This window comes from Cydia pomonella, chromosome 18 (assembly GCF_033807575.1).
Source record: "Cydia pomonella isolate Wapato2018A chromosome 18, ilCydPomo1, whole genome shotgun sequence".
In the NCBI taxonomy this organism is placed as follows: Eukaryota; Metazoa; Arthropoda; class Insecta; order Lepidoptera; family Tortricidae; genus Cydia; species Cydia pomonella.
The window spans coordinates 17,404,353-17,428,942 of record NC_084720.1 but is presented as its reverse complement, the minus strand read 5'-3'; the positions used below and the strand labels follow the sequence as shown (position 1 = coordinate 17,428,942).

The 24,590-nt window shown below is 38.1% G+C and overlaps 3 protein-coding genes across 3 annotated transcripts in view; 1 reads left to right on the top strand and 2 right to left on the bottom strand.

The window, feature by feature from the left end:
• Positions 1-4,575: 4,575 nt before the first annotated feature.
• Positions 4,576-10,908, bottom strand: LOC133527919 (uncharacterized; the record flags this gene model as incomplete). Its single annotated transcript, XM_061865115.1, has 2 exons — positions 4,576-4,753; positions 10,770-10,908. Coding segments are annotated over 2 exons (294 nt in total), but the record flags the coding sequence as incomplete, so codon positions are not given.
• Positions 10,909-16,248: 5,340 nt separating this feature from the next.
• LOC133527461 (uncharacterized) lies at positions 16,249-20,345 on the bottom strand. The gene is made up of 4 exons (XM_061864485.1): positions 20,110-20,345; positions 19,296-19,437; positions 18,796-18,947; positions 16,249-17,969 (listed from the first exon to the last, which is right to left on the bottom strand). The coding sequence occupies exons 1-4, from the start codon at positions 20,155-20,157 to the stop codon at positions 17,106-17,108; spliced, it is 1,206 nt and encodes a 401-aa protein (XP_061720469.1). The 5' UTR covers positions 20,158-20,345; the 3' UTR covers positions 16,249-17,105.
• A 138-nt stretch (positions 20,346-20,483) lies between these two features.
• LOC133527465 (RNA 3'-terminal phosphate cyclase) overlaps positions 20,484-24,590 on the top strand; it is a 17,341-nt gene continuing 13,234 nt past the window's right edge. Inside the window, exons 1-4 of the mRNA XM_061864490.1 lie at positions 20,484-20,662; positions 20,781-20,898; positions 21,132-21,258; positions 23,681-23,866. Coding sequence (XP_061720474.1) covers positions 20,621-20,662; positions 20,781-20,898; positions 21,132-21,258; positions 23,681-23,866 — 473 coding nt within the window. The 5' untranslated portion in view covers positions 20,484-20,620. The remainder of the gene's footprint in view (positions 20,663-20,780; positions 20,899-21,131; positions 21,259-23,680; positions 23,867-24,590) is intronic.

Here is a 24,590-nt window from a genome sequence, read left to right as displayed (position 1 = left end):
TGCACGTGTAATGTGTTAGTTTCTGGTATTCAGTGGCATTGTGTATGACGTATTTAATTTTTCTGAATAAAACAGGAAAAAAACTAAATTTGGTAGAATTTCCGAAAAAAAACATTTGATTATCTCCGGAATTTTCATTCCTAGTCAGTTCACATCTTCGGCGGTCAAAGGGTTAAAGGTCTCATGAGACAGAAAATTATCAAAATTCAACTCCTCTACGGGTAGTTTAAAATTAAACCAGTTATTGTAATAGTACAGTCACAAGATTTAATTTTGACCCATTTCGTACCTTGTCACTGACAAACAACATGAAAGTGTCTAGAGACCTTACTATTGTCACTGTGACAAGGGTCAAATGGGTCACAAATTAAATCTTTTGACTGTACCTACGGCATTTGGATTAAAATAAAACAATGTTTTCATTTTCACATATTTAATTATATGAATTATTCGTACAAACTAATTATTACGTTCGTTATGCCTAATTATTGCCTTGTACCATCGGCCACACTGTTAACTGTCCATTGGTGGACCTTATTACAAAAGGCATAAAGTCCACCGATGGGCAGTTAAGAATGTTGCTGTTTGTACATTCACCAGCAGAAGTAGCTAAACGGAAAAGCGGTTCAAAATACTCTAAACACAACTGTTATTAAGAAAAAGAAAATAAATAACCACTTCTGCCGCTGGCTGTACTTCTCATTACTATGTTTTGTATTGTACAATCAATAATGCGCCTATAATAATATTAATTAAATAAGAAAACTAATAAAACACTGCCAACAAACTGTTTCTTACCAGAGCTTTAGCCGGAATTAAGGTTAAACTAAAACTAAACTAAATTGTAACTAAATTGATCAAATATACTAACTAGCTAACGAATAGCCAATGTATGTCTTCAATAACACGTCAATGTCAGAATGGCTTAAGCGACAATATAAACTTGAAGAACTTATTCGAACTATTATTTTTCAGAAGGCACGAAGTCAGGTTCATTTTGTGATAGACCAGATAAGGCATCTCATTCTATCAAATGATGTCAGTAAGAGAAGCAATATGTTAAAACAAAAATACTTTGAGTAAGTAAGATTTGTATAATCTAAGACAATTTCGTACTTCGAATTTGACAAGTAAACGAGATGGCGCTGTACAGCTCCGTACATTTTGCGGTAACTCTGTCAAAAGTTGACGTTTGACAATTCAGTGACCGCAAAACATATGGCGCAGTACAGCGCCATCTGTTTTGGATGTCAAAGGGGCACGTTTTTTACTTAGACTTTACCTCTCTAATACAATCTATTATTTTTGGCTAAACTAAGCGTTTTGATATCCCAGACGGTTATAAGTTAGAAACCCGATATTCACATTGTAACCGACAGATTAAGAAAATGCGTACAATTGTCAGATTAAGTAATAGCACAATTATAGCATTAACCTGGACCAAAATGACCAAATCCACAATCTACTTAACGATTTTTTTACTGCCCACCAACCAACCCACCAATATAGACGGCTAAAAGTAGTTAAGATAGCAAGATATCACTCATAACAATCTGACACGCTCGAGTAACTCCAAAAAATCTCCTATTAGTCTCCCCTACTATAAATGACCCTTATATTGACCAAATTACTACCCAATAATTCTGCTTATGTACAGTCAGCGCCAAATACTTTGTAGCAGTCAAAGTGGCCAAATAGTTCGGTACACTATACTAAATATATGGTGTACCGAACTATTTGACTACTTTGGTTGCTACAAAGTATTTGACGCTGACTGTACATGTACTAAACTCGATCGATTGGAAATTGGGACAAGTATCTGTAAAATAATAACAAGGTTTTAATAGCATGCCTATACAATGTACACATAATGTAATTTGTAATCGATTAAACAGAAATATACGCTCATAGTTACAAAGAGGTGCCTTATAATATTAATTAACCGTTTGACCGCCAAAAACGTCATATGACGCGCGCGGCTACAGCCCAATATCAACCTTCATGCGTACCGACAAGGTTCACGATTACGCGCCGCGTACGATACGCGTGGCGTTCAAAAGATTAAAGTTGATTGAATTTCTTACTGTATTTTACTAAAAACATATTTCTGTCGCTTAACCGATTCTGCCTGACAATGTATAAGGTAGTGTTAAGTTCGCGAGGAGTCTATTTAAGTTCTTATTGGTTTAAGTACAATGACTAATAGTACTGCAAGTATGTAGCTCTGTACATAGTAGCGTCTAAGTACTCTTTAGTAATTAAACTGAGTTCACTATACCCATGGTTTTATTTGTTAACCTTAATAATAATAAACAGAGATAGACGTTTTCGTGGCAATAACAAGTGCTTAAGAAAATGAAACATCGACAAATATGCTATCGATAAGTCAGTCATAGATTAATAATTAAAAGATGTAACTTCTACTTGCCGTAATTTACCAAGAAATTTCAAGAATGTAAATCAATTCCAAATCCATAATTTCTTGATTACTTATATTTAGTACTTACTTATATGAATAAAATAGTTAACTGTAGAATACAGTGTCAAAAAATAAGAAAACCAATGGGTGTATCAAAGAAGATATCGAACGTGTTGTGTATTACAATTTAAAAAAAAAATACATATCTATAACGCTAGGTAACATCGATAATAGACATGTCGATATTTAATTTTGTCATCACTTTATTTTGCTACAAAAACTTCTATGTCTGATAATAAACCTTTGCCTCCAGTCGGTACCCCTTAGCCTGCTTTATCACTGAGACGGAAATGGAGACGTGCGGGAATCAATCAACCATTAGTTGTAAACTAACAGAGCTGAGAAGAGATGTGGATTACAACCAATGCGCATATCTCACAAATATCTGGTGCAGTCACGTCTGAACTAAACTACGCTAAACTGAACTAAGGTCGTGTATACATATTTTTGGCATTTTGTACGTATCGATATTTGCAGACGTGACCGTACCTACCCCATTGTTCCATATAGGTAGTATGGCAAAAACTAGCTAACTTAAGTACTAAGCTGCAGCTGCAGAGGTAACCCGCCCTGCAAAAAAATATCCCTGCAGCTGACTACACACTACATTTCATAGCAGTTTAGATCAAAAACCAAACGCACGCAAAACACTAGTAAACCTGACCTAAGTATAAATTTAAAACCATAAAAAGAAATATCAAACCAGTATTCACATTAGCTACACACAATTCTTTGTCAGCAGATATCTGGAAATAAATAACAACTTGCATCGTGTTTCATAAAGTAAGCATTTTAATTGCGGTTGTATTTCAGAAATTACCATGTCTAAGAGACAAAGTGACCTCAATAAGCCACGCGTTTGATCCAGCACAATTCAATGTAAACAATTAATTATTATTTTGGCTCTTTAGATTAGATGAGAGCCTTAAGAGGAATTCCTAGTTTTCTTCCATACAAACGCTCTCGACTGTTTCCTCCCTGGATTTTTAACATAGAGCAATGATTTTTTCAAATAAGATATCATCAATATCTGTGCCGCTATGTTTTGCTATTTTGGATTATTTTATTTGAAGAAACTTACAGCGCCTCGAAATTAATTGAATTGGCTGCAAAAAAGGCGCAGTATACAAATAAGACAACAAATATCCAAAAACTCAAAACATAGCGGCTAGATTATTTCTTGGTCTTACAGTTTCCAAAATTTCACAATGATTGGTTGCGTTTTGGAGGAGGAAACAGTCGAGAGCGTAACCTCGATTTTTGAGTTTTTTGCGTGGGGATTTTAGTCCGAGCTGCAGTTGTCCTTATCGCACGCGTGCACTCCCGTCCACCGCAGCGCGACAGAAACAGATTCAAAAATTCGAGATTTGTAAAGTTGCTCAGCTAGGAATTGCCCATGCGGAGTAAGATAAACAATAGGGTATGAGGATGGTAAGCAGTCTCCGTAGTCCAAATGAGCCCCTAGGGCTCATTTAGACGGCGAGCGAACTCGCATGCACATTTAGTTAGGTATTTTTTTCGGTGGCAAACAAGCATACGGCCCGCCTGGCAAGCAGTCTCCGTGGCCTAGGTACGCCTGCAACTCCAGAGTTACATGCACGTAGCCGACCCTAACATTCCGCACTCTCGTTGAGCTCTGGCAACCTTACCGCAAAAAATCAAATCGCGGACTATCGAGGTTACATCCAGAGGGGGCGTCAGCAAAGGTTTTACCTTTCCGTCCTACGAACAGTATCAAATTCGTTTAGAATTTTATGGCCTGAAAGCCAAATTCCATTAAAGAAAACTATAATATTTTTCATAGCTTGGGTTTTGTGACAGCTGTCATCTCAATACAATTTGGCATTTTAATGTTATGTGAAAAATATTATAGAAACCGGTAAAACCCATGCTGGCGCCATCTATAAAAACTTTTGACAGACCCCATTACCAAATACCGCAATGTAATGAAACTGATGCGAGATTTCGCGCCGTCCAAAACAGCCCTTAGTCTCATGGGCGTAGGCAGGTACAGGCAGAGGTCCCTAGAGCTCACATTTTCATTTTATATAACTTGCCCCCCCCCCCCCCCCCCCCCCCCACCCCCCCCCCCTAGTTCACTGGCTGGCTACGCCCTTGCTTAGTCAACCATCCCGCCGCCGCCTCTCCGCTTGGCACTGCCCTCCGGCGGCGGCGTTTTCCGCTTCCCGCTCTCTCTGACGACGATATCCTGCGAAGGTATGTCCATCAGCAGCCGATCGATGCTGCTGCCGTTCTTCAGTTCCGACGACTCTTCTGAAAATAATTGGTAAACAGTTGAGCAATCCAAATAAAGTTATGCTTGCATTAACGCTTTATACACACACCAGCATCACACACACACAAACACACACGTAGCAGCACACACAGCATCATATTTTACCCGACAGCGTCGGAAAGAGGGTAATGTCTTTAGAGCGTATCAATGTATATATGTCAATTTTTTTGGCACGCCCTACAGCCCAAACGGCTGGGCTGTTTTTGACATATGAGGTGTAGTTGAATTCGTCAGAATTGTGATAGTTACATAGGCTATATATATTTTGAAAATGGCGCCCGCAAATGAAAAAAAAAACGGGGGAAGGTTGTCTTTATCAATATTGGTATCAAATGAAAGCAAGTGGAAAGACCATTTCAAAGATATATGTACCTATATATCATATCCACAAAGAAAACTAAAGTCTGGCTCATTATTTGTAAGCAGTCGGGTTGTTTGTTTTATTATAATTGACTTGTTGTACAGTCAGCGTCAAATACTTTGTAGCAGTCAAAGTGGCCAAATAGTTCGGTACACCATACTAAATATAGGGCGTACCGAACTATTTGGCTACTTTGGTTGCTACAAAGTATTTGACGCTGACTGTACATATGTTTTTCTTGTGCAGAATTTTTAGTACTTTAAGGAGTCGATGAGGCTTGGATCGTCGACTAAGGCCTAGTTTACCCTCTGGGTTGGAAGGTCAGATGACAGTCGCTTTCGTAAAAACTAGTGCCTACGCCAAATCTTGGGATTAGTTTTCAAGCGGACCCCAGGCTCCCATGAGCCGTGGTAAAATGCCGGGACAACGCGAGGAAGAAGATTTCTGAAAGGGCTTAAGCTTGCATCAATATCGCGGTTTGTTTTGAAAATTATTTTTGTTTTCATTAAAAAAAAATGGCTGAAATGTAATAATGTGGTATATTTCTAGGATCGCCTCAGAAAGCCCTTTGATACGATACCACACACGATAGGTTTCTAAAAAAACGTGATTTTTTTTTAGGAACTGCGGGTCATAAGGACCGTATCGAAAAGAAAGTAGACAACTTTTCAACTGCATATTTTTTTTCACGGACGTCATAGACACAAATATGTTTTATTGAAATATAAACCTATTTCTTAACTCTATTAAAACTAAAAATAAATTGGACATTCTATCATATCTGTCAAAATGGGGAAGAATAATTTAGAAGTGAGAAAAAATATTTTGGACGACTGGTGGAAAAATAAAGGGTTAACTATAAGAAAGCTTGCTAAAAAATACAATGTTAGCCCCGCAGGTGTACATAAATTAATTAATAAGTTTGGCACTACTGTTACCTTAGAAGATCTACCAAAGTCTGGACGAAAACGAGGCCCTTCCGACCCGGAATTGCAAAGAAGAGTCGTTCAAATGTTCAATCGAAAACCAACTCTGTCTATTCGGGATGCTGCTCGTAAAGCAAAAACTTCTATAGGAATGATCCAGCGTATCAAGAAAAGGTGCAACCTGAAGACGTACAAAAAACAAAAACAGCCCAAACGTGATGAAAAACAGACAGTTGCTGTTCGAAAACGCACCAGAAAACTTTATGACCGAGTTCTTACAAAAAAAGTGCAGTGTATCATAATGGATGACGAAACTTATTGTAAATTCGATTACAAAACTCTACCTGGCCCACAATTTATAACAGTTTCGGCAAATAAAAAGGTTTCGCAAAAAGATAAGTCGATCAATATGGAAAAATTTGGAAAGAAAATTTAAGTTTGGCAAGCAATTTGTCAATGCGGACTGAAATCAAAAGCTTATTTCGCTACGGGAACTATAAATGCCCAAGTTTACCGCGACGAATGCCTACAAAAGAGGTTGTTGCCTTTTATCAAGAAGCACAGGATACCTACATTATTTTGGCCAGACTTGGCCTCCTGTCATTATGCGAAAGTGACTAGAGAGTGGTATAAGGCCAACAAGGTAGATATTGTAGAGAAAGACATGAACCCGCCTAATCGTCCGGAAGTTCGCCCTATCGAGAGATACTGGGCCCTTATGAAAAGATATCTTCAAAAAAATGCTAAGGCTGCAACTTCCCTTGATAACTTTAAAAAAAAGTGGCATATTGCTTCTGAAAGCGTGACCAAGAAAGTCGTCCAAAACCTCATGCAGAACATCAAAAGGAAAGTCAGATTTCAGGCAAAGTAGGGGCATTGCAGTTGTTTATCTAAAAAAATATCCTTTTTCAGATTACATATTTCTATTTACTTTTGTTATTTTTCAAAAACACGATCTAATTATATAGCTTTTACACTAAGTAGTTGTCTACTTTCTTTTCGATACGGTCCTTAAATATTGTTTTGACTTCTACTATGCGTCTGCCAAATGGCTAAACTGTACATCGATTTGCAGTTTTTTTATGCGTACACCTTACACTACTAGGATCGCAAAGCTATTCTTTCCTCTCAACTTATTTACCATACTGTACATACATACATACGGAGAGAATCATACTGTCTTTGCCTTACGTACTAGTACTAGCATCCAAAGAAAGGGATGAGTATAGTTTTTTCTATTTTTATTTACTGACAAATTTGGTTTGTCAGATTAAGTGCCTTACTTAAGTAAATGAATGAATTTAAAAATTTTGGCTTCTCATTGGCACGCGACTAACAGACAAAAATCAACCTTAATGCATGCGTAAGGTTTTAATTTGAAGTGATAAATTAGTAACTTTTGCATGTTCTTACTGCGAAGAATGTTAGGTATATTTAAGATCGAAGGAAATGAAAATTAGTATATGCAAACAAAATGTAATGAAAAAACAACTTTATTAAAGTAAACAAATTACATAAAAATAGATATAAGCAGAGAATTAGCAGTGTCATGACATACTTACAAAAATGGTTGCCTAAGCTAGTACCAAAGAGAATAGATTATAATAGAGAGGTAGTCTAAGATAAAAACGTGCCCCTTAGTTTGACATCGAAAACAAATGGCGCTGTACTGCGCCGTTTTGCGGTCACCGAATTGTCAAACGTCAACTTTTGACAGAGTTACAGCAAAATGTCTGAAGCTGTACAGCGCCATCTCGTTTACCTGACAAATTCAATGCACGAATTTGTCTTGGATTTTACGCATCTTAGTAGGTAACAGCAATGTATCTTTGCTATTACCTACCTAACAAGTGAAAAAGCAAGCTAACATAAATGCATGCGTACCTACAGGCTAAGCAATACAAATGTGTCAGAATGAAGAAATATTAGATACCTACAAAAATTATACATTTTGCTGCCTTTATGAATTTTCAATCGAGATCAGATATCATTTGAAGGCGCCAATGTATGCATATATACCTACCTACCATGTATCGTATGTAGGTATAACCTAACCATAATTTCCACCAGTATATATGTTCCTCAAAACGTCCAGATTTAAAAATAACTATCACCATCATTTCAACATATTCATAGTGTGTTCGACGACCCATTCCCATTTTTATTGAGCTTACTGTGGGACTTAGTCAATTTGTGTAATAAATAACGTCCTATGATATTTATTTATTTATTCCCACCTTAGGCACCTACGCCTACGATCAAAGAAATATGAGTCCCACGACCCATTTTGACTCGGACAATTTGCTTTCGTATGTCCGGATGTTCTCCTCTACAGGTCGCAATACTCGCAATTCTCAACTGAATCTCGTAAAATTTTGAAAGCAGATTCAGTAGCTACATAGATTTTTTCCTGTCGTTTCGTTTTTGGAAAATGTTCAAAATGGTAGAAATTGGCATAAAGGACTTAATTGCCATTACGTTCTAAAAAATTTAAAAATTTTTTTTATTTATTCGTTAGCATACATGATTTTTACAATAACAGGGTAGATGTCTCTTTTTAAGTATTCAGAGATACTTGTGATAAGAGACACCGCTCTTCCGCAGTAAAGTATCTTAACTAACAAAGGCGATACAGATTAACTTAAAAAACAGAAAATGATACTACATGATGAGTTGAGTAGAAAATAGAAAAGAAAATTAATAAATTTACAGGGTAAAGATGCCAGGTTTCCAGTTCACTTAAGAGGGGAGTAGGGGGGGGGGGGGGGTATGTGTGTGAGTGTGCGCGTGTGCGTGTATGTGTACGTTCTATGGCTATATTAACGTAACACATTCACTGCCACCGACGCATATATGCGTTCACCGTCATACAAGTTTGTTCCTAGGCCACGCCCCCTGGCAGTGAATGCGTTAAGACCACCGCAAAAAAAAAAATTCGCTGTTTCGTACATTCCGGCTGATGGGACAGCCACTTTTTTTTTCCCGATGTCGGCATTGGTCTCATAATAAAAGTTGTTCAGTGTATTTTAAGTCGAAAACGATTGACATGTTACACTCCGTACCGAGTAGTGTCGTCAGGAGCTCGCGTTGAGTGACCCGTTTTAACATATTTAATATGTCTGTGTTTCACGGAAGTTTTGTTGTTCAGTATGACCTATAAATTCACTACGCACATTTGTAAAATTATTATTTGGATTTCACGGGCCTATAAATCCAGGTCTTTTGATAGGCTTGCTTAGAGATGTAGACCCAACACGTAGAGGCCCCTTGGAGAGCTTTAATGTCATGTATTAATTATTATTATTAAAGAGTGGCAGATACTTTTAGCACGTTGCGTCATCCGTGGTCACAGGCAAACTGTGTGACGAGCGTGACGTCACGTTCGAAACGTCAGGCCATATAATAAACGTAAGTGTACGCGATTAAGTCCCGTATTCGTTTTAAAACTATGAACGAAAAACGTGTTGGTTTAAATCAATATAACTTCAATTTTAATTAACGTTCGGTCGACACTGATGTGTATCTAATAAAGTCGTGTAGGTACGGTCAACCAATTTGATTCCTAGGCCACTATAGAACCATGTCATGACTTCTACGACAGTGCTTATTGACTGATGCATGTCATGTATAGAGTAGTTAAAGCGACAAGGTTCTATAGTGGCCTAGGATTCAAATTGGTTGACTGTACCTATACATGTTTTGTACTATATCAGTGTCGATATTTTATACCTTTGTGCGCAGCCAACATGTCAATCATCTACGCTCCGTAGCGAACGAAACACAACTGTCACTATCGCGCTAACATGGAAGAGTGAAAAAGAGACAAAGCGTTTCGTTGTCGTAGCGAAATACCTATAAATTGATATATCGTTAAAAAATTACTATTTGAATTTGAAATCAATAGCGTAGGGAATAAGGTTGAATTTCTTTTGTTTTAAAATGAAATGAAAGAAATGATATGCAACTCTGTTCCAAGTGTAAAAAGTTTCAATTGCATTGAACTAATTAGTCCTATGGGTAGGCCCGTGGTCCATAGGAGGATCTAAATTTTAAAAAACTCATTGGTACGAGTACTTACGAGGCAAATCTGTGTATTGTCATTCAAGCGAAATGTATTATAGTATAGAATGCTTTAGTGTTGATAAATGGTAGTACTAAAGAACCGTCTAAGTAAGTAAGTAAATATTCTTTATTGTGCACCATACAGTTAAAAATAGACAGGAAATGAAAAAAACACGCTAACTAACTTTAACTCTTTTTTTTCTAAGCTAACTTTTCACTGATTTGAACAGACCAAAGTGATAGAATGCCATTATTAACGTCATAAATGTTCTTAGAAATTTGACCTTAATAATAATATTGCCATATTTTAAGCAAATAATAAGCTTCCACCAAATCGTCCATACAAAAAGAGAAAATTAAATTTAAATCTCCTCTTGGTATGGAAAAATTATAAACGCGGATACTGTAGCATTCTAAGTACAGTAGAGCAAGCGATTGTCACCTCTAGGCACCCTGGACTGTACCTCTACCAAATCTATTAACAACGGGGGTTGCATTTTTATCACTTGTCACTATACCTATCACTTTCGCAATTACTTGTTAGAACGTGACAGGCATGATGACAAGCCATAAATGTGCGACCGCGCTTAGCCCGCTGGTATCAAAGTTCTTAGGCCTGTATTAAGGCAACCGACGAATGCTAACCGGTCTTCTGGCGCATCAGCTGCTTGAGCCGGAACTCCTCCTGCGCCTGCCGCTGTCGCCGCTTCCTCTCCGCGCGCGCTTCCTCTTCGGGGTCTACCTTCACCTCCTGTGATAAATATGCTGCTATAGCTACCTTAAAACGTTTTCATTACAAGCTTTTATGTCAAGCCAAAATTTAATTACTTATATAAAAAATATATAAGATCATACTTGGAAAGTAAAATGCTCTAGTGCAGAAACGTATCACTTTTTAGAACAACAATGAGTCAATGACCCTATTTCAGAGCATAAGAAATGAAAACGTCTTTTACAGTACATATGGGGCTACTTTATAGCACTAGTGCGAGAAGTAGCATATTACGTTACTGTGTCGAACATTTAAAGGGCCATATGTACTGTAAAACGTTGTACGATACATGTGCGAATAGGTAATTCGCAACTCGTGTCGATTTTAAAACACTCCCTTCGGTCGTGTTTTAATTTATCGCCACTCGTTTCGAATTTCCTATTTTTCGCACTTGTATCGTAATGTACTATTTCGCACTTATTGCGTAGACATAAAGCTTTTTTATCGGCTTTTGCAGATTCCGCGTCGATATATGTGGGAGACCTTTATTCGATTGAGCTGAAACTTGACATATGTATACTGGGGAACTTGACATATGTATGCTGGGAAACTTGACATATGTATGCTGGGAAACTTGACATATGTATGCTGGGAAACTAGACATATGTATGCGACATACTTGACATATGTATGCTGGGAAACTAGACATATGTGTGCTTGGAAACTTGACATATGTATGCGACATACTTGACAAAGGTATGCTGGGAAACAATGCAATATTATAGGGACAGGAAACTAGGACCTAGGCTAGGATAAAACAACGCAAACCAATTGTTTTCTTTGTTGTGTTTGTCTCGGTTAAAAGTATTTTTTTGCCAAGAAACTTAAATTTGTTCAATAATAAGTACCAATAGTATTGGTTCAATACTAAGCTTTGGTTAGATAGATGAGCATTGTCAGTTTAAGGGCCTACGCTAGCTGACGCGGACGCCCGCCGCGTGCGTCGCACGCGGGTGCTATTTGTAGGTGAAATCCGCCGCCCGTCGGATATTCTCTGGTGGAAACGCAGCCTTAACTGGGTTAGTGAACAACTTGAACAGACCATTAAAACAAAATAGGGCCTAATTAAAATTACGATGCTGACAATCCCCTATTTTTTAAGTGTTTCTTAGGATTATTCTTTCAACTAGGTAGTTATATACATACATTTGTTCATAGTAAAAGGCAATTATCTAAATCATATAAAATTTTACATTTTACCATGACGAATCTTACCTATTAAATTTAAATGAACAGTAATTTAGTTAAAACAAAATAAAACGGGTAAAACATAACATAAACATTCGACAATCAAACATTATGCAATTTCAAACAATTTATTACAGTAAAAACATGTACTGCACACATTATCTTAGTCATAATATAATACCTATGTACAACAGAGCAATTCCTTCATAAAAAACCGGACCATCCTCCTAAATACGGGAAACATTTCATATTACTTAAAACTGATATTTTAAAAACCTCAAAGTATTAGATGTTAATATTTAAGAAGGAAGTATACCAATTGATCGAAAAGAGAAAACGTTTTTTCACTTCTAAATATTTTCCATTCTCAATGATTTTTTAATATGTTATTGACACGATAAGAAACTAGGTTTATAGGTTTTCCTTTCTTTCAATATTTGCAAAACAAAAAAAGTTTTTTTTAAAGCGATACCTATAAACCTAGAATGTATTATGCTGAAGCGATCGACATCAAAATCAAAGTGATTTGTTTAGATTTAGTTAGTGGAAACCGTTTTCTCCCGAAATGGAATTTCATAGAAAATGTACCGTTATTTCGTTAGGATCGCAAAGCTATTCATCCCTCTAATAATGATTTTTAGCGTTCCGTACCAAAAAGGTACCCTTATTTAACCTCTGTTTGCCATTAAAAAATACTGGCAATATTCAGGCATTCTATACTATTAAACTTAAACCTTCCTAACTTTCGCCATAACGGCGCGTACACACTCCGCCGTATTAACGCAAATAAATGCATGTATGCATTCGTCATTCATGCTCAATACGAACCTAGCAAATAAAGACTTGTTTATCGTAGCCGACTTTCACTTTCAAATAATTTCACATTTCCCCACGACGCAAAAGTTGATAACCACGATAAGTCCCCTTTTTACATCCAACTTGATATCAATAGTTGAGCCTATAAAGCCCGTTACAGACGGAGCGATAATATATATTAATATATCGTAAGATATCTCATAGCTAGCACCACATAGCATAGCTAAGCACCACACGCCCACGATACCAAAATATATCGTAATATACCGCGCTATATTCGCAAGGTATCTTAAGATACTAAAATATATTTATAGCTTCGTGTGTGGACACTGTCAAATGGTACGTAAAATATATCGTAAGATGCCTTGCTATATCTCTTGGTATTTTATCGCTCCGACTGTGACAGGCTTAACTTCCTTTCCGATAGTGCTCACAGCCTAGCATTTAAGAATCCCTAAATACCCAAAATATGTCTTTCTGTCTGATTGTTCGATGTAAATTAAAGAAATTCCAAATATATGTGTACAGTCGAGGTCATAAAGATGTATAGATTACATTTCTTGACCTAAATCCATTGCAAAAAGCCAAAAACATGTATGCATATTTATAAACTCGACTGTATTCTGTAAATTCAGGCACTAAGAAATTAAATCCCTGGATCAATATTTTGGAGATATTTTTGCCGGCAGATTATAGAAAAATGTTCATACAACTTTGTTTTATTGCTTTTGCCTCTGGGGGCCTACCGCGAAAATCGAAGTTCGTCAATTGCGGGCATTTTTCTCTGTCACTCTAATGACGTCTTAGAGAGAGTAAAAGAGAAAAATCCCCGCCATTGGCGAATTCCGGTTTTCGCGGTAGGCCTCCTGAGACCATTATTGCAAGTTTATTTTAGCAAAAATCACTATTTTATTACCTAGCCACTCAAACAACCCAATAGGGAGTACTACTGCAATGTTCTGCCGCCAGAGTGCAACACTATAGTTCGTTTTTTTGTGTTAGAAAGAAGGTAAGCGATCTTGACGTGTTTTATTATTAAAAAACACTTTTGTAAAATAAGTTAAAGCAAATCTATAACAATTATCATATGCGATTATTTAAATTATATTTGCTTTCATAAGTATTATAAACTAATTTGTAAATAGTACATTACTATAGAGGCCGGGAAACGAAGGGTTACAAGCCAAGTAGATCGTAGTATCTAGGGAAATGCGGCGGGAACCCCGCCCTGCCGAGATTTGTATGGTGCTGTTCTCAAACTTGCAATGAAATAAACAAAAATGTTGTCAATTTGTTTTATTCTTAGGTTTACTCAGCTAAAAACAAATTACGAATTACTATTTATTTTGATGGTTTAATGCCAACACGTTGTGTCACAATTTGACGTTTAAAACAAAAGAAGGTTGCTTTACAGGCCTAGGTGTGTAAAGCTGTATGAAATTACTTTACATATCATCTTCACTTATCGTACCGGATATGTAGTATTTCCGGACCTAATTTGAAATAAGTCATGTCAACATTTCATTGCAAGTTTGAGAAAAAGCGTTTTCAATAAAAAGACACGTCAAGTTTGTTTACCTTTTTTTCTAAAAAAAAATGAACCATAGCACAAACCGTAAACCATAGAGGAACTCAGGGGCTCCCAATCATTTTCACTCCGCAGCGCACTTTCAAGTTTAATAAGTTTTTGGCAACAATTTCATTTTTGTTACAAGCTTTTATCGCTGACTGTACTTCTCTTTCCACAGGCAACTAAAACTCATCGAGCCAATTCTAAAAACTCCAAACAGGTTGCATTGTATTATCACAGAGTTCCTATGGCCATCTCCTGTCTCCATCATCAGATCAGCTCGATGGTACCATAATATTGCATTGTCATCCGACTTACATATGTATGAAAATTTTCAGCTTCATCGGAAACCGAGAAGTGGGTCAAATTTGTCTTGCAAGATTTGACCCACTTCTCGGTTCGGGATACATAGGTACACTGCAAGTAAAAAAAAAAAAAAAAGATTGTAAAATTTAATCACGGCGCCATAACCTAACCAGTAGGGCTAAGATGGTCGGCCCTTTATCATCGGTCGATGTAACTTTGGTTAAACGCACCATTGTATTACGATGTTGTAAATCACAATGGTGGAGCGGTGTCTCTTGACACAGGTATTTTTTATACTTAAAAAGAGGCACCCATCTAATTTTTGTTACATATTTTCTGCTACTATATAAAACATTTTTTTTTTTATTATAATGTCGCCTATTTTTATTAATTTTTAGAGTGACTAGTTGGCGTTTTACGGCGTCATACATTTAGTGGTAAATGGATTACACTAAAAAATACATTTGAATAGAATATTTAGTGTCCGGCAGATTAGCAGTCTTCATTATATACGAGTCCCAGGTACAGTCAATTTCATAATGACTTGTACATAGTTTTGCTATTCTGTATTCGGCTGTCTATCAAGTCTATTATCACCCTAAGCATGTGAAGCTGCCCCTAACCTTAAACTACCCTAAATAGTCACCGTTTAGCACTAATAACACTTACGCCATAATTCGGAAAAAAACGATTCAAAAATAGTGTGCTAAATTTCGAGATTCCAAATACCGTCAAAACTTCTTAAATTGCCACCAACACTGCAGATAATGATAGAATATCACACAACGCGCCGAAAATTTAAGGCTCAAGCCGTCAAATTGAGTCTACTGCTGCAGAAGGCTCGCCTTGACGAGTTGAGCCTTTAAGGCTGGGCCCTAATCTTACTGGCAAGTAGGTGGCAGTTTTTTCCTTTGCTCAGGTAATACCTGTTTTTTCAGCTAAAATCAGGAATGATATCTAGAATCTAAGATAACTCTGCATAGATTTTGCAGCGACAAATTGTGGAAGTGCTATAATAAACATCATATTTTCATATTAATTTGACACTTTTGTGTGGTGGCACTTTAACACACGCTTGCCAAATGAGAGAAGGGTTACCAGCCTATCGTTTCACAAAAGTCAAAATTTATACGAACATTCTCTTCTTTCAAGTCAAAAGTCTACCTTGACATAATGGCAGAATCAAAGCCATTAGGGAAATGAAAAAGAAATGAGAGAAGAATTAGCTTGCGGCGTGTGCATTATCTTATTATTATCTGCCCTGTGTGTGACAATATTTATAATTTAAATGGAATAAAAACTATGTGAACTAGTTCAATATCGGACCTTATATACGCTTTCAAAACTCCGAATACTTGAGATATATAAGCGAAGTGGTACTAGCAGCGTATCTACACCACGGAAATCTCTGTGATGTTTACAAAAACAACCTTAAACTGACCCGTGTCAATTATCAATAATAATTATCGGGATAATTATTATTTTTTTTTTTGTTATTAACTAAGCTCTATTTCTGGGGGAAATTAAAGGCGTTTATAAAATGGTTTTCTGTGGCTTGTTACAATTTTAAATATCTAAGCTGGCAACATTCGCCGAAAGGAGAAATAATAGGTCATTTGTTAAGCCCTTGCAAAGAGAATTTGAAATAGAGGTGGATTGTCAAAGTATGATGTGTAAACCTGTAAAAACTTTGGCCTATGCCCGGTAAGATGGCGCTACTTTATGATATTTAACAAATTTAACACTTACTAGTGAAAGAATAAGGATCAAAGTCAAATGGCGTTCTAAAGTTTTAATAATGTGTCTAAAGATGGCAGTAAATTTACTGTGGCTAAAAAAAATTCTTTGACCTCTATTCCAAATTCTCTTTGGCTCTTGCCAATGTTGCCAACTTACATTAAATATGTAAAATTGTATATTTCAACACAACATTATTCAATAAATTTCTGTTTGGTTTCTGAGTAAAACTAAAAAAAAATTAAGTAGTTCAAGTTGTTTTTGTAAACCATCATGGATTGAATTTAACCCCCTCCCTAGTTTTATATAACGGTGTCTGTTATAATAACATGATGTCATGTTCAAAAGTCCCTGTTTTATCGCTCTAAGAGTTTAAATTCATGGCAAAGCACACACTCCCGAGCTAAACACCACAAATATTTTATTGCTATATGACAAAATTCATTACATCATTACACGTGAGTCATTTGAACAGTAAAATATGTATTTGCAGTACAGTGTGTGCTTCCCATAGACACCAAGATAATTTTCAACTTCAAAACTGGTTAATACGAAATATACTTAAGAGATATCTTTCATAAAGTTTCAGCCGTTAAGACTTAGGGTCCGGCTGACCACTATTACTGGGCGAAGTGGACTTCTGCGATGCATCCTCCGGAAACTGTTTTTCAACCTGCTCCGCTACCCACTTTTTAACTTTCTGCTCCGTCCAGAAGCCGTCATAGAAAATAGTCGGCTTAATCCAGCAACCCTGGTTCTGCGGCGGATGGTACTGAAGAGGTTCGCCCTCCGGGCCGTTCGGGCGGACCCCGCAGGCGTTCTTACACTCGACCGACCCCGACCGGCCGTTGACCACCAAATTCTTCGGCGGGATATTGAAATTTAAGTTGACGTTACCGTGGTGGCGGTCGTAGCTCTCGTAAGTGAAATGCCACGGGCCGTACTCGTAGTAGTTGGGGTAGATGTGCGGAGGGGAGACGTGCGGCATCCGGGGCTGCGGCGCGTACAGCGGCGGCACCACCCCGCCCACCACGGGCTGCAGGACGAAACTTACGTTAGAGTTGGGGCGCGGCGCCGGGGGGCGAGGAGCCACGGGCACTGGAGGCCTGTTGGCGGCGGGCGGCAGGCTGGCCGGCATCGGGAGCGCCTTAGCGACGGGCGGCGGGGGGTTTTGGACTACATTCTTGATCGCGGGCGGGAGAGGATGCCTCATATTAACCGGGTTGGCTTCGACATCTTTCCTCGGGATGTTTTTAGGCAGCGGGGAGTTCTTCGGGTCCTTGTTGGCGAGGTTCTGGTTGTTCTCGGGCTGCGGCTCGGGCTGCAGCGGCAGCGGCGGCGCCGCGGGCGCGGGCAGGGGCTCCGTGCGCGTCGCCTCCAGCATCTCCATGAGCTCGGTGGCGACGCTGCCGCCGAAGCTGAGCAGCGTCTCGCGTAGGGCGTTTGTTACTGCGCACTGAAACCAGTTATTATGATTAAAACATTTCATTGAAGAGTACAGCTTGATAAGGCCAATGTGAAGAACACCGTCTACAACAACTGGAGTCGCCTTTAAGAGCTTACCCCTCAGTCGAAAACCTCGGCCAATCGTTATATGTATTATACTGACTGACGTGTATCTGACATGTGTACATAGCATTATAACATACAAATAGCGATACATTTGACGAGCCCTGCCTAAGACTGGGCTATTGCTAAGAGTTCCGGACACCTGCCATAACATTGTGATATAGAGTGTTAGGTGACTGGCCACTCGTTAGATGGGCACCTGATGCGCCATCGTAAAGATGGCCAGGTGCAAAAGGCGTGAGCAGCTCAGGGGTGCCGAGAGGTGTGCTGCGCTTTCTCCGATGTTACTGTGGAGTATGTAGCTCTGACTCCCCTCTGGACGGCCAATTAAGGGGGTTCCACTCCGACCGATGAAAACACGCGGAGACGGAAACCCTGACAAGGCTCTGGAACACTCGGGTCCGTGGGGCCGTTACTCCCCACTTACTATTGTTATCTCTATATTCATCTTTCTTCTTAGGTTACGAGGTTTTTTACAATATGCGTCTAATAGTAAAATATAAAAACACATGAAAAAACAGTACAAAAACACATAAATACTTACAAAACCTAACCTAGGGTACCACCAGCAGCAGGGCAGGGCCCAAGCTGCCGTGGTCAGGGCCGCAGACCACCGCCTTCTGCTTCTGACCCTTGATCCAACCAACTGGCAAGAGTCTCTAGAGAATGTATTAAATGTAACGGAAATAAGGTCTTAAAACAGACAGTCATACCTTCCTAGCCTGATGTATGGCTGAGCCTTTTAGATGCGCGGTGCAGGTAGCGTAGCCGACGTTTTCTCTGCGTATGTCGAACGACTTGACTGATACGCATACGAACGCGGCCACACCGCAGCAGTATTTCCCATTTGCGAAGTCCACAAAATCTAAGAAAATGCAAAAAATGTGTTGGCTGTTATGTTAATTAGAGAAAACATAATAACATTTTGTATAGTTTCCTTTTTTTTATACAATTTTTCATGAGATCTTGGTGAAAAAACGCCTATTTGATCTTGATGTTGCCACTATTTGGTTATTTTTAAATATCCTCTGTAAAGAAACACTCCACATTACTAGTACCAACACTTTATCTGTTCATTATAAGTGGTGGTTTTACCTATAACTAACTTTTAAATTTTAGTTTTTGGCCACAGGTATGTGTGGTTAAAATCCTGTGGATTGTAAGAGCCTTTATGTTCAGAAACTCAAATAAAACTATAATAAAGTGAATTTACCCAGATCCTGTTTGTTGACAGTCCAGCTCCAGTTGTTGAAGCCCCACTGTGCGTGTCCAAAGTTGATGAGCTGCTGCCTCCGCTGCTGCTGGTCTGTGTCATCATCACAGGGCACTGCCTCTGAGAGTGGCACACTGTCTGGCTGAGAACCAAAGATTATTGAGGGGATGAAGTTTTTTTGTCAGTGTCAAGGCTAATGTTGATTATTGTTAACAATAAATGGCAAATTAACTTTTTTCAACAAGGATGTTTTAAAAGAAATTCTCCTAAGGGACTGTAATCTAAAATATCAATGGAAATTGGGGAGAGGGGCCCATTGTGGACACCTGATCAGGTAATCTATTTTGGTTTTATATTTTAGATATAGGAGTAGCTGTGTCCTACTTGCAGAATAAAGTCAATTGATTTTTTTTTCTAGGTTAATCAGTTTTTTAATCCAATACTGATCGCATTTTAAAATGATAATAAAATGGTTTAAATATTTCATATCATTACAGTGATGTTCCATTCACTAGCAAATCATAATATTCAATCACCAGTGAGTTCACATTTGAACTTTAATCACCGCGACATTCTCACCGGCTATTCCAGATTGTAGCCATAACCTTTTAGAATAAGGAATGTAATATGGGGCAGCACCAGTACCTACTTACATATTAAATTAGTGCACAAGTACTGCAGTAAATCGTTATGTATAAGTACTGGGTTTTAACGTGATATCAATAACATTAAGGCAGCCGCATTTCACAATAATAGAAACGCGAAATCACCTCCGTTCATCTCCAAGAATAATGTAAACTACTCGGTTATTTACCATTTTTATGTTGCAATTGGCTACTGGGTAACCGGGTTTTCGCTGCATTTTCAGTAGGACACCGGCTGCAGCCTTAAAATCCGTAAAACGGGTAAAAACAGCTATCCAATATCCAGCTGTTACTTTGAAACTTTGTGTATTTCAAGGTAAATTTGCCAAAATAGCGATGTTCAACAAATTACAAAACAAGTATTGACATTTTGCGCGGATGTTTCAATACTTTTTTATTTCATAGACAATTTGATTGGCGACATGTATGAATTTACCGGTTTTTATATGAATAACGAATCGAATAAACTACCACGGAAGTAGCTAACTTTTTAATGTATTTTTGATCCTGGCTATACACACATGAAATGTCAGTGTCAATCGCACCGAGACGAAACCCAGTGGCCGGACTGGCCGGTGTTGATTAGGGGTTATCATCATTGTTTTCATAAATTATTTCGCTAAAAGCGATTCGTGTCTCCAATCGTAGCTTTAATTTGTGAAAGAAATTATACGGTAAATAATGTCTGAGTACATGGATATAGATGGTAGCCTATTGGAAGGGGTAAGATTATAAAAAATATATAGTTACATTTCTTGTGGAACATCTGTCTACTTTCTGATTCGATACATTGTGATTGCAGTCCTGCTCCATGATTGATTAACTTCTTAATGTGTTCTAGGGAGGACAAATACTACGAATATCAATTTCTTTAAGTGCTATACTAGGAATTCCAGTGAGAATATCGAAGATACGAGCTGGAAGAAGTAAGCCTGGTTTAGCTGCTCAGCATTGCAAAGGTATATTTTTACAATTATATATCTCTTAAAATATTTCTGTGATGCTTACGAATAAGAAAAATGTGGAAAAACTCAATGTCTCTGGCGAGATTAAAACTCGCAACTCCAGGAGACTAGTCCACTGTTCTATCAACTGTTAGTTGCTGAGACCATATTCTTTGTCATATTTCCATCATGTTCCTTGTAATTCTGTCAGAAGAATCCTCTTGTATAACAACAATATTTATTTATAGGAATTCAATTAGTTGCTGAAATGTGTCAAGCCAAGACAAAAGGAGCAGAGATTGGATCAACAGAAGTAGAATTTGCTCCAAAAAAGATTAGAGGTGGTCAGTATTTTGCTGATCCTCACACAGCTGGGTAAGTTTCGAAACCAAATTCTAGTCAGGTGACAATCATAACTTACTAAAGAGCCATATTTAAGAATAAGAATCATTTATTGCCACATACAAGTACATAGGAGAATAAGGTTACATAATAGTAAAAAAAAGATACATTAATAATTTATACAGATCAACCGGTATTGTATTTATTGTATTGGGCAAAGGGTTCCAGTCTCAGCGTGTGCCGGGCCGACATGCCCGGCGCTGGTTTTTTAGACCGGTCCCAGACTAAGGATGGTCGGACATTATACATCGAAATATATAATACTACTTTTGTGCTCATGAGAGAAAGAGAAAAGATTGAAAGAAAAAAACATGGTAAATTTTACATCAATAGACTTAACACTGATTAAACTTTCACGGTTTTTACACATTATTAAGTCCCGTTTCTATGAGCTATCAATAAACTTAGTCACTCTTAGTAACAATACTTGTACTTCTTAGTGTATTGCATTACAAAGATGGGTAACTATTAACTATAATTAATATTAAAAAAAGTAAGAGATTAGGATTGCTCGCGATTATGCTTGTGTGTCTCTGTAAGTGTGTGTGAGTATGTGTATGTGAGTGGGTTGTGAACGGTTACGAGAGTCAGCTTTAAGAGGGAGGGAATGTCTCATCGCTCTGCTTGGCCAAGAGGTGAGCCTGTACTAACCTTTTGTATTTAAACAACGATATCGGCTCTCAGAGCGGTGGAAGCAGGTCATTCCATACTTTGGAAGCAGCAAATTTAAAACTCCCTTTAAAGAAAGCTGTTTTATGTTTGGGCGTGGCAAGTTTGGTGCAGCTTCTCAGCCACCTGGGGCGCGAGTCCTTGATCCATTTTAACTTTTCATACAGATAGTAGGGCCTCTGGAAGTCTAACACCTTCCTAACTGTATAAGCTAAATGTTGCTGCCTGCGGTTCTCCATGTTTAGCAGTTTCTTGTCGTTAAGAAATGGAGTAATGTGTGCTCGTTTGGGAACCTCATAACAGAAACGAACACATGCATTTTGTACTCTTTGTATAGATTTTTTCGTTACCGCTAAGAGATTTATTTAACCGTGCTTGTACCAAAACAAGGTTGATTTCTGTTTTTTTTTTTCTTTGCAATCTGTCAATTTTGTTGCATTTGATAATTTCATTTGTTACATTATTCTTATATCATCTTTCTTAGACCTGTGGATATACACAGTCAGGGGCGTATTTACCCTAGGCCAAGCAGGCCATGGCCCAGGGTGGCAGGCTGCAAGGGGCCACAAAATAGGATGTTTTCCTTAAATAAATAAATAATAAATCAATATTATAGCACATTATTACACAAATTGACTAAGTCCCACAGTAAGCTCAATAAGGCTTGTGTTGAGGGTACTTAAACAATGATATATATAATATCTAAATATTTATAAATACTTAAATACATAGAAAACACCCATGACTCAGGAACAAATATCCATGCTCATCACACGAATAAATGCCCTTACCAGGATTTGAACCCGGGACCATCAGCTTCGTAGGCAGGCCTACGACTACCCACTAGGCCAAACCGGTTGTCAAAATGAAAATGAAATGCACTATCATCACTTAACAGGGGGGGCGAATCTAATTGGCCTGGGGCGCCAGATATTTAAATACATACACCTCTGTATACAGTCAAAACTATTAAATGGCTTAAGAAACTAGTTCGAGCCCTACGCCCCAGCGGAGGGTAACAGGATGAAAAGAAGAAAGGAGAGACTAGTTCTCAATGTTCTCATACTGCTGGATCTGTGTACTGTTGTAGTTCTCATGATGTAAAAAGTGACCATGAACATAACAATATGTGTAGACATGCTAGTGAAATTTTTTATTTAGAATTCTTATCTCCATCCTCTCAAAATTGCAGGACTATAGTTATTAACTACATTATTTTGTTCCTTAACTTTGCTTTTTTAACCCCTGGACGCAAAAAGAGGGGTGTAGTATGTTTGACGCCAATGTCTGTTTGTCTGTGGCTGGTTACATCATAGCTTTCCGGATGGGACGATTTCAATGCATTTTTTTAAATGTGAAAGTGAGGTTTCTTGCAGTGGTTTTTAGCTATGTTTCATAGAAATTGTCCAGCAGATTGAAGAGTATCAGCTCTTTCCCAAAATGATGTAAGGCATATTTGGCTTTTGTGGGCATATAGCGATTAGGGGATTTTTTAAATTTTTAACTAGGCGGGTCCACACAGAGGCATTTTCCCCGCGCACAAATCGCTCGCGCAAGGCAATTTTCTCGCGCACAAATCGCTCGCGCGAGGCAAACGCGCGCGCTATGTGGACCCGCCTATTTAATTGCCATTTGTTGCTTAACTTGTCTACCTTATTTCACTTAAGAAGTAAGTTTTCCGTTGTATTTGCAATCTCCTTAATATAATTGTATTTAATTGTTGTAGGTCCATCAGCCTGCTCCTCCAAGTAGCTCTTCCCTGCGCACTGATGGCAGACGGGCCCGTCACATTTGATTTCCGAGGCGGCACTAATGCGGACATGGCGCCGCAGATAGACTATATGGATAAAGTGTTCAGGCACGCCCTGAGGCACTTTGGAGCTGATTTTGGTTTAACTATTCATAGGAGAGGGTGAGTTGTACTTGATAAGTAAGTAAGTAAGTCAATATTCTTTATTGCAACAATATTATTGATAATTTGGATGAATTTAGCAGGGGCGGATTAAGAAGGCGCGGGGCCCTTAGCACAATAGATCGCGGGGCCCCCTGGTTTGAAAAAAAAAGATTAAGTGCGAGTCGGACTCACACCCCGAGGATTCAGTACCATCACAAAGTTTTTACGATGTCTTAATTTTTTTCGACTCGTTCTCGATTAGTTTTTAACATGTTATGCAGTGTATTTTTTAGGGTTTCGTAGTCACCTAGAAACTCTTATATAAGTAGTTTCGCCATGTCCGTCTGTCCCTTTGTGCGAGGGTTTGCTCCGTTATTTTTAGTGCTAGATAGCTGTAATTTGCCATGGATACATAAATCATGCATTGCGACAGAACGGGTAAAATAATAACTATTAAAAAAAATTAGGTGTAGGGTATGGGATACAAAATGTTTTTACTTTGTTTTTTTTTTGCTTTGATGATAGTTAGCGTATGGATGGATAAGGTCTTTCAAAACGAGTAACGGTCTCCAAAAACCCTTTTTTTAAGTTATTATTTTCGGAAATAATCGCTCCAAAGGAAAAAAAAGGTGAACCATGGGCCGCAAAAATAAAAAAAAAACCGTGAAACAAAAGCTTAATAAATACTTTCAATGAGAACTATAGCGAAAATTATCGGTTTAGTCGCTTTTGGGTTATTGCA

Excerpts from the sequence above, each read along its gene's own strand:
- LOC133527461 (XM_061864485.1), bottom strand. The coding sequence starts at position 20,157 with ATGCAGCGAAAACCCGGTTACCCAGTAGCCAATTGCAACATAAAAATG. Across the intron at positions 18,948-19,295 it reads TGTCAACAAACAGGATCTGG|ATTTTGTGGACTTCGCAAAT; the intron begins GTAAATTCACTT and ends GCATTTTCTTAG. Across the intron at positions 17,970-18,795 it reads CCATACATCAGGCTAGGAAG|TGCGCAGTAACAAACGCCCT; the intron begins GTATGACTGTCT and ends AACTGGTTTCAG.